This window comes from Telmatherina bonti, assembly GCF_933228915.1.
Source record: "Telmatherina bonti genome assembly, chromosome: 16".
NCBI lineage: Eukaryota > Metazoa > Chordata > Actinopteri > Atheriniformes > Telmatherinidae > Telmatherina > Telmatherina bonti.
The window spans coordinates 18056374-18076421 of NC_136614.1; the positions used below are offsets into that span (position 1 = coordinate 18056374).

General features: G+C 40.1%; 1 protein-coding gene across 1 annotated transcript in view; it reads left to right on the forward strand.

Moving 5' to 3' along the window:
* lpgat1 (lysophosphatidylglycerol acyltransferase 1) overlaps nt 1-13771 on the forward strand; it is a 47441-nt gene extending 33670 nt beyond the window's left edge. The window contains exons 6-8 of the mRNA XM_079255022.1: nt 266-392; nt 12687-12793; nt 13240-13771. Of these exons, the coding sequence (XP_079111148.1) occupies nt 266-392; nt 12687-12793; nt 13240-13391 (386 nt within the window). The 3' untranslated portion in view covers nt 13392-13771. The remainder of the gene's footprint in view (nt 1-265; nt 393-12686; nt 12794-13239) is intronic.
* The last annotated feature ends 6277 nt before the right edge of the window (nt 13772-20048 follow it).

Below are 20048 nucleotides of genomic sequence, written 5' to 3' on the forward strand. Positions count from 1 at the left end.
GCTTGATTTGCTGCTCTACAAAATCCACCAGGGACATTTAATAGTTAGTGTTTTAAGGCTGAAGAACCAGAGGGAGCTGATCTACTGGTGTATCATTGGATCTGTGCCAGCTGTGGGTCTGACATTGACCTTGACCGTATTGGCTTGGATGCGTATCATAATCATTGTTAGCTTGGGAGACCCAAGTTAGATGGTAAAGTTTGTAGTATGCTATTTTTGTCTAGTTTGTCCTCACTAACGGCATTCTGTGTTTCTCTTACGACAGCTAATAAACGTAAAGGCCTGCAGTGGGTTATAGATGTGACCATAGCGTACCCCAAAGCAAGACCAATGGACATCCAGACCTGGATCTTTGGCTACAGGCCTCCTACAGTTACACATGTACATTACAGGTAAGACTCAGGTGTTGATCATTTCTGTTCCTCTTTTAGCATTTTTTTTTTTATAACTCCTGTGAAATATATGCTCACTTGTTGTTTGTCACTGAGGGGGAAGAACCAGAACCATAAATGCAGCTATGCAAATATTCCAGTGTGCAGACATGAAAAAAAACTGTCGCATGAACATGTCCCACATCACAGTTTGCTCAAAAGATATCAGGAGGCTTGTGCTGTTGCATATATTTAATATTTTTTGTTTGTTTTACTGTAAATAGTCTTGTTTTCTAATTGAACTATCACTCAGTTTGTACTGTCAGCATACTGTACATAGAGGTAAAGCCACCCAGCAGCACTACACGTAAACTGGGTGACTCACTTAAGTTGGGTTTACTTTTAGTTTTTTATATTCCATGTGATAACAAACAGCCATAACTCTTTGTAGTAAGTTGAAAATAAACCAGTTAGGTATTAGTTAGTCATTTTTTGTCCTTGTTACTGTGTGCTACCCAAAGAAAAAATCTGTACTTTGCATTTTAAAAGTGAATTTGAACTTGATAGCCAGGCCTGCAGTATTTTAGTTTTCTATTGTCGAGGTAGTTTTTGTAGCCTGAAACTGTCTGGATCTACTGCTGTTGTGCTGACACGCGAATGTGATACGCAAAGCAAGACCTGCTGTGTTTTTAGTTGCTGATTTTGTTGTGCAGTGTTTCAGAAGACATGTCTTGTGGAATAACAGCACACACGGTCACCTGCTTGTATCCCGTACCTAAGAATATCATTGCTCTTATGCAAAGCCGATGCAGTTGTCCCTCAGTATCATCCTGTTCTACTTGCCCTGAGGATTCTCATCCACTGCTCATCGTTCCTCATGAGACTGCAGTGAAGGTGGGCCATTATTAGATTTTCTGTACACTCACTTCAAGATGACTGTCACTCGCCGTGCATCGTCTCGACAAGGCTGATCAGAGCAGACCATCTGGTGGAAGTCGTTTTGAACTTCCCTGAGATGTGGACGTTTTGCACCTCTGTCTGCATTGCAAATGGGACAAGAGAAAATGGTGATTTATGACCTCCGGCTAGCCGGCCCTTCTCCACAGTTTTCTCTGTCCACTTGGGCAGAAGCTGAGGACTCATTATGTTTGTAATTAGACGAGCAATGGAAGCTTTAGTTTCATCCCACCTTCAGGACGCTCTAATCAGCCATCGATACAATCAGCCTCCCCTGCTCGGTCAGCAGCTCTGCAGCTCTGGGATAACAGGGGAGCCACCGGGGTTGAGCTGTTTCTGTTGCAAGCGTGCACACTCGGTTCCAGCCGTGTAGACAGTGCTGATCATTAAGGAGTTAGACCCATGCTGGCACAGGTGCAGAGTCAACAAGAGGATTAATGCGCCTGCTGATCAAGGGAACACTGTGGGGGACTGAGTAATATGATTCACTGTGGTGGTGGAGATGGCGGAGGCGGCTAGACAAGTGTGCCACCCTACAGCAGTGTTTCTGCTGTGTCAGTTAGGAACACTTTCTACTATGAGTGCAGCTTTTGTTCATCAGCATTCCTGCAGATAATAAAGTTTAAGAACAATAAATTTTGAAGTGTTACAGTACAGCACTGTGCTTTATAAGCAAAGAACGACCAATGCAGCTGTCATGTTGGAATAAATGGCCGTTTTTTTCCTCATCCTGAATAATCGTTCGTTCTTATGAACAACAACATAAGAAAATGTAACAAAACAGATGTCTAGCATCAAATAATGCGGATTAAGTTGCGCACTTTAAAAAACTGAATACACAAGGCTGCATGTGTTCATTGTAGGGCTGGGTATCACAACTAATTTGCTGATTCGATTCACAACAGCCTGATTTGATTTGATTGCAGTTAAAACAATTAATTTACATATATTTTCATAACAACACAGATTTTTCTTGTATATTAAAGAAACATATTTCTTTTTAATACTGAGCTGAAAATGCTGGGGAAAAAATAAATAAATAAATAATGAAAAAATTTAGATATATTTACATATATTTAGATATGTATATATATATATATATATATATATATATATATATATATATATATATATATATATTCATTCATTCATTCATTTTCCGAACCGCTTATTCCAATTCAGGGTCGCGGGGAAGCTGGAGCCTATCCCAACTGGCTTTGGGGTACACCCTGGACAGCTCGCCAGTCCATCGCAGGGCCACACAGAGAGACAAACAACCACTTACACTCACACTCATTCCTAGGGGCAATTTAGAGTAACCAATTAACCTAACATGCATGTCTTTGGATGGTGGGAGGAAGCCGGAGTACCCGGAGAGAACCCACGCATACACGGGGAGAACATGCAAACTGCACACAGAAAGGCCACTGACCGAACCCCTCCCCAGCCAAGGATCGACCACAGTGCTGACCACTGTGCCACCGTGCAGCATATATATGCTGCAAATATATAGTGTGTGTGTGTGTGATGCTGAGCCCGTCCACATGACCATGAAAATCAGATATCAGCGGGTAATCAGATAATTGCATCTGCATAAAGATGAATACATGCATGGTGACAACACTTCCTTTTATGTCCAAGATTTTCTGCGTTTGTTCAGCATGGCAGATCCTAGTCAAGGGGTCTCCAGGTCTGGTCCTTGTGAGTTTTAGTATTTCCCTGTACAACCCACTTTATTCAAATGAAAAGATTCTCCAACAACTTGTTGTCATCTTCTGCAGCTGCCTGTCATGAACCATTGATTTGCTCAGCTGTGTTGCAGCAGGGAAACACTAAAACCTGCAGGATGGTAGCTCACCAGGACTGGAGTTGGAGACCTCTGGCCTAGAGTGTTAGCATTAGCTGCTAATGTGAGAGGTAATAAGCTGCTAAATAGTTTACAAGTGAATGAAGTATTTGTAAAACTTTATGCTCCAGAATGGGCTGTGTGCAACCTGGTGTTGGTGGAGAGTCTCCACTCTCCTTGAACTTCTTTAACTCACAAAATGAAACTGCTGAGAGGAAATTTAGTAACTTTAGGGGTAAAGGAATGTGGGGTATATAATATCCACAGTATGACTGTCCAGCTCCTCACATAATAAATCTTAATTCTTTGTCATGTCATTATTCTCAGGGAAATTAAAATAAGGAGCGGATCATGCTAGCGTCCATGGAAGATACATTAGCAGGATGAACAGCTTGTAATGAGCTAGATAAGGTTAATGTGCTTTAGGTTTTTAATGTACTTGTGGCAGCAGGGACTTCAAATCAAAAGACAGAAAATGTCATTTATCCTGGATTATCTTCTCCTTCCAGTAGATCTGTAACACGAAAATTAACGTTAGACAATTCAACCAAAGTTGCCACACATGTAAATGTTTCATAGGTCCATAAAAGGACATGAAACCTGTCTCGTCTGAAAAGTGAAATCAGGGACTTTCAGTTACTGCACTAACATTTGAAGCAAGTTAATTATACTTCCAGATGTCCTTAGATTGAGTGATGCCATTGCGCCTTATTTAGACACCCCCCCCCCAACAAAATAAATCAATTTAAAAAATATTTAAGTGAAATGGACATTATATCACAGTAAGATGCTGACAGAAACGTTGCTGGACCTAAACATTATGATTTGTACTTTCCCTTTAGGATAAAATAAAGTTGTTGTTTTTTCTTTTCATTTTATGATTCAGCTGGAAGTGGAGGCACTTTGTTCAGTCAGGTTTCTGACAACTGAGCTTACCAGTCATTTCACCCGTTTACTGTTTTGTACTCTGCTACATCCATGTGTATCTGGTACACACACTCTGACATGTTCTTTCCTTGACAAGCAGTGGACTTGTTTCCATTGACACAGACTAGAAGCACAATCTCTGTTTTTTATTATTATTATTAGTATAAGTTGCTTCATCTTTCAGTTGTTCCTTTTTTGTTGCTGATAATTAGCAATCGACTGCAGGCTGGTTACATCCGCTTTAATTTACATAGATTAGACATGGATAGATGTGAGCTTCTGCTGTGTTTGTGGTGTGTTCAGGTCATTGAGTCATTTTAACACAGTCCTACATTCAACAGCCTGTTTCTGTGTAAATCAGCCTTGATAAGAGGCTGTCGCCCTCCTCTGCGCTGTCATGTTATTGGGTTTTGTAGACTGTGACTGTTCCTCAGTCTCAGCCACACAAATGGCAGCTGAGTATTGAACAATATTCAAGGTGAATCCATCTTAAGAGCTCTCCACTTTTTCCACATCCTCCGTCCTTCAGTTCTCAACCATCGGCTCCACCCTCCCTCGCTGCCTCTCCTGTCCTCTCCTCTTATAATCTCAGCCTCCCAGATTGCAGCTTCATAAGCCCTCTGTGAATGGCAGATGGGAGAGCTAGGTAGGAGGACAGAGGCCGAACCAGGGCAGAAGTGGGTGTTGAATACAGTGAAATCCTTTTTCTTTTAAATGCACCTTCCTTTTTTTTTTTTTTTTTTTGCTGCTGTTTGCTTTTTTTTTTCTTTTTTTTAAAAAATTCACCGTTTGAAAATATCTGAACAGCGACATGATTTATGGCGTCTGGGTCTGCCTGGTCATCACATGGTGGCTTTTAAGCTGCACACCTGACTTTCTCTCAGGCGTACACAGAGATGTTGAGCCAGCAGCTGTACATACTTCTTTGTTAACGTGTTTGGAGAATTACCCCCCCATGTCCCTAACACACACCCACATACACATCTTTTTTTAAAGGGCTTAATGAGATATAATTCGCAACCCACTTTCCTCAACCTTTTTCCCCCGTTTGCCTCATCTTGTGCTAATTAATATCTTTGTCATTTCATTCAGGATCCTTATCTCTAATGTCTTGCCCATTGTGGTAATGAGCATCTTGGCGAGTAGAGATGGTGTCTTTGGATAATGAATGAGTGGAAGAACATTTTTTTCTCTTTTCCCCAAGCTTACTTGTCACCATAGAAACATATTATAGGAGTCACCCCGCCTACCCATACACTCGTCATTTGGTGGATGAACTCTCCTCCAGAGTACAAAGCTCCTCATTAAAACTAAACTAAGTGTTCAGATGTTTGAGAAAAAGCAGCAGTTCCTCCATGCAGAAATACTCCCTTAAAATGTCCTCTATGTATTATCAGCTATATCTATTTAAAGTAGTTGTACTGTTTGCAGCCATGAACTCAAAACTGAAATTTAATGTTAAAATTATTCAAATAAAAAATTGAAATGGAAAATGGATCCTCCTCCTTCCCTTTCTGCTTTGTCCTTAAGTCACCGGAGGACAACCGGCTCTACCTCCTGAGCCACTGCCGCCCCTTAAAATGAAAATAAAGACTCAAATTAAGTAAATTGAGGAGAAATATGATCAAAAGCCTGGGAGAATCATCAATTGTCATTTGCGGATTCAGTATTGAGAATATTTATTTGTTGTGCGAATTAAGAAATCAGTTTCTAAACCGTTAATTTGCATTGTAGCTGCTTATGCTTTCTTGTTTACAAAGGAAGAAAGGGAATACGACTTTGGGTTCCACATTGCTGCTCAGAACGGGAAAAATGTGCATTTTTACATGAAATGCAGTGAAATATATCCTGCAGATATGTGAGGACGCACTCATCCAGTGCACTTTATCAGTGCACTGCCTGAGAGCCTTTTTTTGTTGTTTTTGTTGTTAGATATAGCACCTTTATTAATGTCAGTGTAAAAATTCAAGCTTTCCTCTACAGGTTATTTTCATTTTAACTTTTGAGTGCACCACTGCAGCTGCTGGTCTGCTGTTCCCCTAAATAGAAATGATTCCAGAGAGTTTCACTTACTGAAGTGTTAACTGTAGGAGAGCACTGTTTTACTCATCTCATACTCATAATCAGTATTGACAGGCTAAATTCAGCAATCTGGCACAGAAAGGTGGATCAGCGCAAAGCTGTGCAGATTTATTAATGTTTTGATAAGAAAAAAATCCTGGGATTAATTCTCTAACTGACAAGACTCTGTAAGAACATTGTCACAAAGGTTTGGGACCCTTTTATGACAGCTAAGCTAGTAAGTTTAGAGCAGAGACAAAGACAGCATGCGTAGAGTAAAGCCATACAGGAACATGCAATAAAAAGGAGAAGTATCTCAAGTGCTTTACTTATGTAAATGTTAATGAGGTTGTTCTTTCGATAAATTGTCCGCTGTATTAAGCGCAGTAATGACCTCGACCATGAACCCTCATAAATAGCAGGGTGTACTGACATTTGTGCGACTCTCTAATCGGCCTGTAGTTGCTGTTTTTCTCCTTTCTACTTGATTCCCACACAGATAAGCGTGCTATATGGTCACTGTGACAAGGTGAAAGTTTGCTGCAGCCACGTAGACACAAACATAAAAGTGGGAACAGATATAAAAGGTACTTTTCCAGCCATGTTGGCTTTTCTCACATTCTGCTCCTTTTTTTTTCCATCTCACAATCTAACAAACAGGCATAAACTCATTATACACTTGACAGTTTTGGCACTGTCTTCCCGAATCATCAGCGCTGAATAGATTAATGTGAGAAAGTTGTAGGAAATTTCATCAAGTCATGCTCGTCTTTCAGAAGCTTAAAGACACAGCGTTGCTTTAAAAATGGCCCCCGCTGTTGTAAGAACAGTTTTACAGAAGCATGCATGTCAAAATGTGCTCTTCATTTGCTGGCTTTAGTTGTAACTTGTCAAAGTGTACGGAATAAGTTTATATTTAGGGGGAAAAATGTGTTTTTCTAAAGATTTTGCTCATTAGTTGAAACTGTTGTTCTGCATCAAGTCGTGTCCTTACAGAGGAAGCAGGTTAAAGACTAAACAACGCAATTAATTATTAGATTCCTAAGTTTCCTGCCAATAGGAGATAACGTCTTGCTATCCTGCAAGCAAGGACCTTAAAGAGCCTGTGTGGAGTGGGTTGTTTGTTAATAGATCTCTATTAACCTCAAGGAATTCACATCCCTGTTGCTGCAGTGCAGTTGTTGTTTAATCTCATATGATTGACCAACATCTACTGGAGGATTAGGGAGATAACTCAGCGGCAGCAGTTTGGAGCTTCATCACAGACAAGCAGCCTTATCCTAACTGGAAAGATGCAGGAAGCGTCCCGGTCCCAGAGCCACTTCGAGCTCCAATCTCAATATTTGCTAATTGTAACCTGTGCTGGAGAGCAGGTCTCCCAGCACACCTTTTTGTTTCTTACGATTTCACAGCCAGACATGTTGGCCTTAATAGAGTCACCAGACAATGACTGGCTTCCCTCCAAAGAGGGCTGTGGAGTGGGGAGACTTTTCAGTCAGCTCCAGTTTAATTAGCTTCCTTGGCCAGTCTACAGCAAAAACAATGTCAGGCACTTCATCCAGGAGCACAGATCAGTTCTCATTCACACTCAATATAATTTGTTTTGGGTTTTTTTTTAGAAAACCATGAGCATAGATATGTAGGTTAACTTAAAATTAATTTATTCATGTGTTATTTGTTCAAGAAAGTTGTGAAATGATCTAAAACTAGATGTAAGGGGCTTGTGAGTCTCCTGTTGCATCTAGTACAGTTCACCACATGGCAAAAGCTGATGCTGAAGTTCCCTCACAGCAGAAAGCCCAGTTCTGCCTCAGCTGTCTGTTCGTCATGGTGTCAAGTTACCAAGCATACCAGTGCCAAGTGGGTTAGAGTGGAAGTGAGAGCACGGCAGTGGCCTCACGCCAGCACATCACCAGCAGTTCTCCAACATCACCACCATCACTACTGTACACTGCTGAGTCGAGACAAACTTCACTTTACTGTTAGCAGCCCACGGTGGGGATCACTGGAGACTCCACGGCAGGTTGTTTACAGTAAGGTAAAGTTTGTCTTGACTTTACTTTACTTTACTGTAAACAACCCACAGTGGGGATCACTGGAGACTAATTTGCTCATGTTCACATTCACTTACAGCATCTCACAGTTGGACTACTGCAACAGTCTATTCACATGTCTTCACATGAAAGCACTGCATCGTCTTCAGACAGTGCAAAACTCAGCAGCGAGGCATTTGACTGGAACCAGCAGGAGAGCCCATATCACACCGGTGTTGAAGTCTCTTCATTGGCTTCCAGTTGGATATCGTATTCGTTTCAAAATATTGGTACTTACTTTCCGAGCCCTGCATCGGTGGGGCTATAGTTACATTGAGGACTTGATAAAGCTCTTCAGTCCAGCTCGAAGTCTGAAGTCGTCCAGGAAACTTCTGTTCATGGTTCCACAAACCCGTTTTAAAGCTCGGGGAGGCCGATCATTAACTTAACTTAGCTTAAATCTTATATCATTTATCGCATATCATTTATCTTATATCTTTTCTTATCATGTCATATATCATATCTTATCATATATCATATCTTATATCACAGGTGAGATGGTGCTCTGGTTGCTGAACTCGTTTGCTTTTTATAAGGAAAAATAAGACGGACGCTGTCGGCTGCAGCTTGAATTTAGTCCAACCTGTTGCACATCATTAGAAGCCAGTAGAGGTTCTGGACTCTGATTATAAGAGCCCTTTAAACTCAAATCAAATTTTTATTATAAAGTACTCTTCATACAAAAAGAGTGTTCTACATAAAAACATCAGATCATAATCCCCATTATTACAGATCCCCATGAAGAAACCGCTGGATTGACGAATCTTAAACAATAAGACTAAATGAAAAGCAAGCGGGATGAAATGTAAACAAAGTGGTTCATAAAAACAATATACTTGGGTAAAACAAAACCAGAAAACCAGGAGTAGGTCTCATTTAAATAAACAGAAAAGTATATTTAAATAAGTAAAAATAAATCTCTAAAGTGATGATAAAATAAAGACAAAATAAACTAAACCACAATCAAATAAAAGTTTAGCTTTAAGCTAAGTCTTAATGAAGACATTAACAGTCTCTACAGCCGTGAGATTTTCTGGCAGGCTGTTCCTGCTGTATGATGGAAGTAGACCTTGCCAAAAGTTTTCATTCTGACTTTGGAAACAACTAAAAGGCCGAGACCAGTGGACCTCGGCGTCTGCAAGACCTTTATAATTTAAAATAAAGGTCAGATAAATAAGAAGATCCAAAACCTAAAGACATTTTTAAACCAATATAAAAATTTAACATCAATCATGAAGCACACGGGGAGCCGACGCAGCGAAAAAGCTGGTTGTGCTCCCGTCCTACAACAGATCATCCAGTAACCATAAGGTTGGCAGTTTGAATCCTGCTTCAGTCTAGTCACGTGTCTTGGCATTTCACCTGTCTGTCCTCCAGTGTCAACGTAGCTGGTGTATAAATGTTCAGTGTTGGTCAGAGAGATCATTGTTGTTGTTTGGCAGCCATGTTTCTGTTAGCATGCACCCAAGACAGCTGTTGCTTCACGTGTAGCTTACCACCACCAAGTATGAATGAGGAGTGAACGAATAATCCAATGTGAAATGATCATTTATTGTTGTTATTATTATTATTATTATTATTATTATTATTATTATTATCATTATCAGTTGTAGTAGTAGTACTATTAGTATTATTATTATTAGGGTCCGAGCCATACAAAGTATGGAAGGGCCTTATTGTTGTTGAAATGTTTATTGTTATTATTTTTTATTATTATTGTTGTTGTTGTTAGGCTTTTTCTTTTATAAGCTTTGTGTGTTTTGGTACAACAGTGTATTAAGATATGGGATGTGGGACATTAACAACAGACTAACCTCCCTGCTGCTATGAGTTTGAAACAGCAAAGAAACCCATGAGGAAAATACGCAGCAGATTAAACTAATGAATAGTTGCATCCACAATAAGAACTCAGGTTTCAGTTGTTTTCCAGGCAGGAAATCAACCTGACGAACTTCCCACACTCCAGCTAATTTTGGTCCCAAGTGTTAATCGAGAGTTGCTGTAGCAGATGCAACTGCAGACACTTACTATGCGCTATCAAAGCATATTGTTGTTTCTCTAAAGCCGAATCACCAGCGCATCCTTCAACCTCAGCTGTTGTCAACAGCCCGAGCAGCTGCGCTGAACACTGGAAGAATCTGATGTCTGCATGAATATTTCAGCTGCAGGAAAACACTGTGATAGCCACCTGCAACCCTAACTGGCCAAACCCTTTGGTAAGTGGCAGAAGGCAGCTTTGTTTCTCTCGGCTATCAGTTTACATTTCGGAGCACATGGGGCCCTTGGAGGGTGTGAAATTCTTTGGGCTTGTGCATGATGCACTGGATAATTATTCATATTCTCTAATTCATTTATCTATATTTAATAACACCATCATGACTAATTATTGCTGTGAATAAAGGGCTCAATTAACCCCACAGAAATAGATTCTTAATGGAAGCTAAAACCGGAAATTGCTTCCTCTCACCTCTGCTCACAGTAGTTAAATGAAAGCATTGTTTTCCTGGAAGTGGTGGATTTTCTCTTGCGGCTACTGTGTCCTTTTTCTTAACTGTTTCATTATTGACACCGTTATTATCAGCCTTTCTCTGAATGGATGTTCTTTTTTTCCACAAAGTATCGGTCAGCACAGACAGTTAGCGCATCAGCTACCTGAAAGACACCTGATATCGCAGAGCAAACCTGCAAGGAACATCTTGTTTTTACCACGAATCAACCTGTCATAGTAACCTGTAGCCACTGCAACTTAACTCCAGGTTCGGTCAGACTAACTGGCTTGAATGGCAGCTGGTGTTGCTGTTGATCCACTGCTGATTTATGTTGACAAAGTCCCTTTTTTTGTAACTTTGAGATGATAAATGCAGACAAGTGAGCTTTTTTTTTTTTTTTACTTTTAGTCTGCAGTTCACACCTCCTGGGAGATTTAAGTGGCCCCTACTTTGACTGGACTATGCTCAGGCACGCCTCACAGCAACATCCACACGGTCAACTGTTGTTTAATGAGTTCAAGTTTCCATAGATAAGTAACTGGAAATATAGTCAACCCAAAGGAAGAGTGTTGTAAATCACAAGGGCCTGCCCGTCTGATGTGTGCAGTGAGCAGGTCCAGCCTTTTCCTGACTTGGTCATAAAACCCTGATTCTTTATTTCTTCTAATGTTTCTGGCATTATATTGTTCCATTTGTGGAAATGAACTAAAACTAATATTTTATCACTTTCTCAGCTACGTTTCTCATTGATTCATTTCAAATTTGAGAATTGCAGCATGAGCAATGGGTGGATGCAGATATGTATCACTTAATATAAAATAACCAGATAAGGCTTTGACTTTGATAGGTCATGCTTTATGTGGTATTATCTAAGTAAGTCAATTTAAAAAAAAAAAAAAAAAAAAAACGCAGACACATCTCAGTTTCCAAATCTCCATTTAGTCTAAATATACAAATCTTCACATTTCTTTACTTGATTGATGACTTTAAAGGTAAATGCTTCACTTTGGTTTCTTAGTTTCCTAAACTTACCTTTTATGAGTTTAGAAAGTCGTTTGGATGATAAATGAGTCATTATTAGGCTGAAAAGGCACATTCATCCCAACCATTATTAATATTGCCTCCTATGTTTATTTAACAGTTACATTATTAAAGATGTCATGATTTCTATGCAAAACAAAAAAATCATATCTGATTTATTAAGGATCTGCAGACTTGTCACTTTTTCCTAAATAACTTTATTGATATATCCGTTCAGCAGTCTTTGCTGTGAAACCTGCAGCTTTGCTTTCTGCTCAGAATTATTGAGCAAATGTTGAGTGCAGAGGAAAAGCATGTCTGAGGGAAGAGACTGTAACCTCTATTTGAAGGTGACCAGGAGCTGCCCGTGTGGAAGAGCAGCCTACTAGAGACCCCTTCTGGCGACAGACTAGATTTCATTAGCACTTCCATGATGGCTTGGGAAAGTGACCCTTTTTAAAAGGCAGGTATTGTTTTTGCAGTGCTGGTCACTGCATCTTCTTTTTTTTGTGTGTTTTCTGACTTCTCACTTTCTCAATGGCTAAACTAACTGGACGTCTGCAGTGGGATTTTTTGCAACCCGTTCTTCCCACTCAGTTGTGAGTCAGTTTGCGGTGCATCATGAGTCTGTCTCCTGTCGGGGCTCCCCTCAGCACTTCTGTCTCTCTGTGATACTGATGAGGCTGCCAGCTAATGAATACACACAGAAAAAAAGAAAAGAAAAGAAATCAGCAAACAGACCGCTGTAATCGACTGGAGTTTGAGGCGAGCAACTCTGCTCGGGGACCACAGCCTCCTCCTTCAGTTTTAACTCCAACTTCCAGACCAGATCAATGCAGACAGTTTTTGCTGAGGCTTCAGTAAATCTTTTTAATGTTTCATCCCTTTCCCCCTTTCTGTCTGTCGCCCTTTTCAATGTCAGGATGTACCCAATAAAAGAGGTTCCTGTGGAGGCAGAGGCCCTGACAGACTGGCTGTATCAGAGGTTTGTGGAGAAAGAAAAGCTGCTGGCCCATTTTTATGACACAGGTATGTCAGAGCATATCAGCAGCGAACTGATATATGATAGAGCTGCTAGTCTTCTTATTTCTGTAGACTATAATAAATACAGTTTCACCCTAATTTAGAGGAAAGTGCACCCAGTTTTCATCTCATTCCACCCAACGTGATGACAGAAGTAGTTAATGTAGGCTAATGTGTTTTAAAGGGGTCATTTAGTGAATCCAGATTTGGGGTACTCGCATTCCACTTGGAGTTTACTATGTCACACAGTGTCATCCATCGAATTGGTTAACAGTCTAATCAGCAACATTACGAAGTTAATCAGAAGACGGACAAGCAAAACAACCTAAATATTCTGCTTTGGCCGAACGATCTCCAAAAAGAAAGCTGTGATTCTGATTTCAAAGTAACTTCAAACTGTGAAATGCAACCAATCAGCTCTGCATCAGAAGTCCGTTTATCTCTTTCTGCAGGCTCATTCCCTCCTCCAGACGGAAAGAAGGAAGCGGTTTCCCGGCAGATGACTCTGGATCCTGTGTGGCTGTGCCTCGTCCAGTCATTTGCTTTTGCCTCTGGTTACATTTGGTACAGCGTCCTCCAGTACCTCTACTGCTGTTTATTTTGAGCGCACTGATGAGGCGAGAGTCTTTATCGAACCACTGGAAGAGCCTCAGGATCGGTTTGCGTGCGGCCGAGTGTCACACTTTCCCCCTACGATGGTTGAATGTACATTTTCAGCAGCGGAAAGACATAACGAGGAAAAAAAAAAAGAAAACAGATGAAAAAAGGAAAAGAAAAAATGTAAAGAAATGGTTTTTTTGTTGTTTTGTTTTTTGTTTTTTAAACAAAATTACAGATTACAAAAACCCATACAATATGAAACTGGTCACAGGTGTAGTAAACTGCCCCATAATGCGACACACTCGCGCCGGTGGCCCATCAGAATAATCTCACTACTCTCTCACTTCTCACATATTGATGTTTACACGTCGTCAACACGTAGACACTCACACGTACATGACTTTTATTTGAAGTTAACGAAACGAGGCTCAGGACTCCTCCAGAAGATGCTCTGGACTGGACTCCCCCCCCCCCACCCCCCCACCCCCCCCCCCCCCCCACCCCCACCCCACCCTGAGGCTTTAGCTGTAGTAGTTTTACAGAGTATAAAGTATGTATGGATGTGTGTGAACTAACATGTGACTAGAAGCAAAATATCTGCCCGTACTTTTCTTCCTGGTGAGAGTCGTTGAAGCCCACTGGACCTGTCCGTCGGCCCGCTGATGAGTCAGCCGGGTTCACCTTCCAGAGAGCGGCTGTTTGAACGTTAAGGCTACGCAGCCCACCGCTCTTCTGGCCTTCATTGCACTAAGAATCCATACTGCCCTAACTGCTCCCTGCCCCAGGAAATACCCCCCAAACAGTAGCTTTCAATGTTTTTCATTTCTTTTATTCATTTTTTTTCCCCCTTAACCCGCATATCTTCACAACAGCCATTGTATTTGTTAATGTCCTTTTTTTTGTCGTTGATGTTGTTGTCTGGACTCGGTCCGCCCATGTGTCGAGGCAGTATTATGAGCTTGTTGCATAAAGGAGGGGGGGGGGGACATTTACACTAGCAAACCTGCTGAAAACAAACCAGGATTGTGGTTTTGGTGCATGAGCAAAGATGTTTTCCGTCAGGGAAGTAGAGGAGATGTGCCGTAACGCTTAATAAAAAATTAATTTTCTTAAAAAAATAAAAAAATAAAACAATATAAGAAAAAACACAGTGGACGTGGAAGGAAACAAGCGGAGTCTCATCACCTGACACGTAACCTGTGGGTTCTCCTTTTTTGGGCCTCTGCTATCCAGCTCATGTACAAATATGCACACACAGACGTGCAGCTACACACAGAAGAGTAGACGTCTGTGTTGAGGATCATTTCAGCCAGACTGGCTGAGAGGACACTGACTTTTGCGCCCCCCCCCCCCCCCCTACTGGACTACATAGTTTTACAAATATTTAAGCCATATGCTTAGTGTCAGCGGTGGGAAAAGACATAGGATCTTTTTTTTTTTTTTTTTTTTTTTTTTTTCTTTAGAAATAGAAAGCTACCCTGATGTTCAGAGATTTGGGCTTCAAGAATTGTAGGTGTCATAACTGTAAATTTACAGCATAACCTGCCTAAGTGAGTGTGTGGTCATCCTTACCCTTATTTTGTTTGTTTGGGTTTTTTTTGTCTTCTTTCTTTTGTATATGAAAATATATTAATCACGTCATGCTGTTGTGTGACATCAGAGTTTGGTGACAATTTCACCTCCAGTGGCCACATTTTATTTCATTTTAAATTACAGGAAGTTTGTTTTCTTCATGTCACGGTATGTTGGAATCTTGTACATAAGAAAACTGAAAAATGATGGAAATGACTACAGTGTATCTGAAGTCCATATTCATTTTAGATTTTTTTTTATTTTGAAATGTGAATGATTTTAAAAAAAAAAAAAAAAAAAAGAAGAAGAAGAAAATAGAGAATTTTACTTTCACCTTTCATTATTACCCTGTTATGTCGTTTTGAATATGTGCTTCATGATTTTAAAGCTACTGTAGGACCACGCGCACAGCGACGCATGGACACGGTTGTAATGTTAAAATAATCAGGATTTAATGAAAGAACTTTAAAGCCTTACAGGATATGCTGATTGACCACAATCCCAAATAATGCTGTTTCTCCGCATTCCTTCTCAACACATTTGGTTTTGGTTCATCTTAAAGATGGTTTCAACATGTTGAGACACAACTGGGCCAGTGAGGAAGGAATCACAATGACCTACAAGGGAAACTCCCTCGAATGTACCCTTGTCGTGGTTTTGTGGTCAGTTCTTTGTAATTTACTTAGCCTGCTTTAACAATGGAAAAGCTAGAGGAGCAGTAGTTTTCATTGTCAGAAACTAATGCATAAAGGTGCATTTTATTACTTGCTGCCCTCCCTATGTGCCACTGTAGGTTTTGTTTTTTAAACTGTGTGAAATACAAAAAAAAAAAAGGGCTACCTGACTAGGTAGGTGAAAACAGACTGTAAATGTGTTTTATCCCATGTTCCTCATAAATTGCCCTCCATTGTGAGAGTGACTTGAAAGGAAGCTTCATCTTTTTGTTTGTTTTGGGATTATTGTTTTTTTTTTTCTGTTTATTTTTTTTTGTCTTTTTTTCTTTTGTTTAAATGTTTTCATCTTGTTTCCAAAGAAGGCAGGGAAAAAACGATTTCCTAGATGTGGTTTTAGGAAATGAACAACACAATAGGGATTTAAACAGATTATACTAGAACTGTCTGTAATTTTCCATTTTGTACTTCTCCTTTAATTCCTATCTACACAGCCATTTTACAACACAGACAACTTGTGCTGGAATAAAACATCATAAAGATCCTAACGGTGTGCTTCTTTTCATTACACCTTTGCGATTTACAAGAAGCGAGAAGAGAAAAGACGCTCTAATGCTTCAATCGCATATATCAGTGTTAAAGCGATCCGGATCAGCACCAACAATCTGATAGGTTTGTCTTTTGTTTATGCTCCATCTGACGTAACGAAACAGTCATAGCTGTGTTCAATGTTCCCATGTAGGTGGAAACGTCCAAACAACTTGAGAACTGGAAGATGCACCAGATGTGTGCTTTCAGTTTTATTCATTCAGCATTACAGCTTCATTAAAAAGAGGTTTTTATATTTATATGTGTTCTGATTTTTTTTCAATTATTGGGCTAAAAGGAAAAATGGAGAAATGACAGCTAATAAGTAGCTCATACGGTTTTCCTTCAGTGACTGTAACTGAGATAAATTTGTGCACATTTATAGAGTCTTGTGGCTTATAAAGGAGCAAAGTCGTCTTAGATGTAACTTAAACACGCATGGACAAAATTGTGTGAACCTTTTCTTCCAATATGTGTTGGGACCACTCTGTGAATTGACCTTAAACTGGGTGCGTGGAGAAACAGGCTCACTATTCCAGGCAGCACTATCCTGCTTGTGTTGAGGGCAGCGGATTTAATCGGAAAGATTAGATTAGATCTGCTTGTTATAAATTGAAGCTTGACACAATGTAACACTATCTGTTATATTGAATCTTTTGTCATCACTAAACCAAGTATTTGTTGTTTTTCTTGTGGGAAATCTCCCAAAATACTAAATAATTGTTGGATATGGGGCTCAGAAACATTTAAACTTTATTGTACTTTTATAAAGCTTAAAAATGCTTTTATGATAAAGTCTTAAAGACATCCATCAGTAAAACAATTTTAAAATTCTCATTTCATTCTCTTATTAAATCATCATCTTCTGGGAGGTGTTCTGTGTCTACATGTCAAGTTGTCATTTCCTCTGCGGATACCGGGCTGTGAGTCGTCTCTGGGTAACCGAAGCCTGTGTTTGCTCACTCCTGCATCTGTTGTTTAACTGTGTCATCAGTCTTGGCTGTTAAAAGTGACTGGTTTAGATTACAAAGCTCTTATTTCAGCCGTGACATCACCGGGCTTCCCACTGTGCAAGACCGAGATCCCTTTACCCTTTGCAGGACGTTCACGGGTCAGATCAACAGCCTACTCTGTTATGGTGCTAAATTCTAAATCTTGAGTGCAAAAAACTATTTAAGATTTTTATTTCAAACCAGCTGATGTGCAACATCTTTAACGCTGCACCATTTTGCGCTCCAGCAGCTGGAGTGACAGTAGATTGGTCTGTGAGAGAGCCACCTGCTATGAGCAGCAAATGAGAATTGAGGCTGAACAGCAGGAAGTGAGCTGGAAAATAGGATTAAATACACACCAAACTTTACCAAAATACCAAAGGGCTGACAGTCAGAAGGCAAGTTTACTTTTCCATGTGGATTTGTACGCGGTGGAGAGCACCCTCGCTCTGCTGAAGGTCACCCATATGAGACAAATTAATCTGTATAATAACTTTTATGTCCTCTGTAGATGTACCAGTATTCCTCTTCAGACACCTGCAATGAACTATTTCACGGGCGCTGCTCCCCAGGGTCCTCAATGTCACGCTTTGATAACTGCTCCCCCATGAATGCTTCGGTGATGGCAGTGTCCCCTTAGTCAGCAAACAGTAAAACATCCAGCTGTGGAGAGGAGGGCCAGGCTGAGCGTCACAGCAGCAGCCATGGGCATCACAAAGTCAGCCTCCTCTGTTATCACGCTGATCAAGCTCACTTTGTTGTTCTGACCGTGGATACAACTGGGTTTCATATGCATATATGTATTTTTTTTTTGTAGTCAGAGACATAAAATTAAACTATGTTGCCTCTTGTGGCACTTTGGTTTAATTTTCATGATGATACACAAGATTATATTACGCATCATTGGAGACTTTTGCCATCACAGAGTGATAGAGGCAAACGGAATTATAATTAGCTTGTACAAAAGAGTAGATTGAACGATCAGATTAATTCAATCAGATTAAACAATTATTACAGTTTGAAGAGACAAAAAAGAATTATGTCTATGCAAGATTCAGATTAATTATGGCAAAAATGCATGGACCTATTATCTTTTTCTGCTATTGTTGCCAGTTATTTTGCTTGTAATAATTGATCACTGTATATTTGTGATGGAGATCAGTATATGGCCTACAGTACACATGTTTTTTTTCACAGTATCTGCTAATAAAATCAAAAAATTCTTTTTTTTTTTAAGGGGGGGGGTATATTAGAAAAAGTATAAATGGTTGCTTTAATTTCAAAACGCATTATTTTTCTTATCCTGAACACTGAATCGGGACCTTTTGCGCTCAGAAACTCTCTGTTTAGACTTCTGTCTCTTTAAGGCTTAAGGCCCGCCTTTCAAATCCCTGGTCTGCACTGATTGGTCAAAAATATTTGCGTATTCTTGAATTATGAGTAATATTGCAGAATTTCATAGGCTATTAAATCCATTTAGTCTGAATCATTTGTGTTGAAGCAGAAACACATCAAAAACCTGCAGGACAGTGGCCTCTGAGGACTGACTGGACACCCCCGGCTCGGACTAGTTAATTATCTATCAAACTAATGTGTGCAGCAATTCTGATGCATAAGGCTTGTTGCTGCAGAATTTCCTGAAGTGCGTTCAATCTTAGGGAGCCATCAGAAATGTCTTTTATCAACTCGCAAGGGGGAGATATGCAAAGAATTTGATGAGAGTAGAAAATATCTGGTTTTGGAGATTGAACCTGTAGTTTTAAGTTCAGAAATACAATCAGAAAAGATTTTGTTTGGCAGTTTGGAAGCATAATTGTAAAAAAAAATTTTTTTTAAAAAAATCTAATGTTTTGGTGTTCTTTTTTTTGGGAAATGGGAGTGTGTGTGTGTGTGTGGGGGGGGGGGGGGGGGGGGGGGGGGGGGGCAGGCAGCTTCTTCTAATCTTTTTTCATCAAGAGCTTAAACTTCAGATTAATAGAAAAAAAAAAACGGAAGTACACAAAATCTGTAAAACAGATGAAATGATTAGAAGAAAAAAATAAAATAAAATAAAGCCAAGGATGACATTACTTAAGAGCTGACCAGAGACAAGTTTTTTTTTTTTTTTTTAAAGAAAGTCAACAGTTTTATTCATTTAGCGTGAGAAAAGCAACTTCTCACACAGAAGTCAAAATAAAAATGCCGATAAGAAGAATTTAAGCATGTAATCTCTTTAATATCCAAATGATTTTTTAAAAATCTGGTATTGCCTGCAAATGGTTTGATAACATTAGCAGTGAATGTTAGCAAATTGAAGGTATTTCTGTGTGACTGTTTGACTTCTGCCCTGATATTGTGACTCGTTTACTTGTATGTCACCTTTCCTGTCTTTACATTGCTTTTTTTTATGGCAACTGCACCCAGAAATGAGAGTCAGAGGTCCCAGAAGGACGAGAAACCCCCTGCGATTTTGGCCGAGGTGAAGAGGTTATTATGGGATGAAGCTGCCCATCCTCCCCATCGCTCTGGTGTGCCCTTTAACAGGGACAGCTGACGTCAGAACAGCCTCGGGCACCTGACTGTCTGTTGTTTTTAGCTGTCAGTTTTTCACTCGTTGCCCCCTCCACCTTCTCCTCCTCTTCCTCCTCCCCACAACTGTTCCTGGCTGACGTCCAAACTCCTCTAGCTCTTTGGAGGAGTGACCTTTGCAGAGGCAGACTGACAGACCGGCTCGGGCCTTCACTCAGTGTGTGGTACTGGCAAACCGAGAGGGCTGAGAGGATAATCTGAACTGTTACCGAGGCTGTCCCACTGAGAGACTGTTAACTGACAGAAATCCCAGACACTGCATTTATCCCG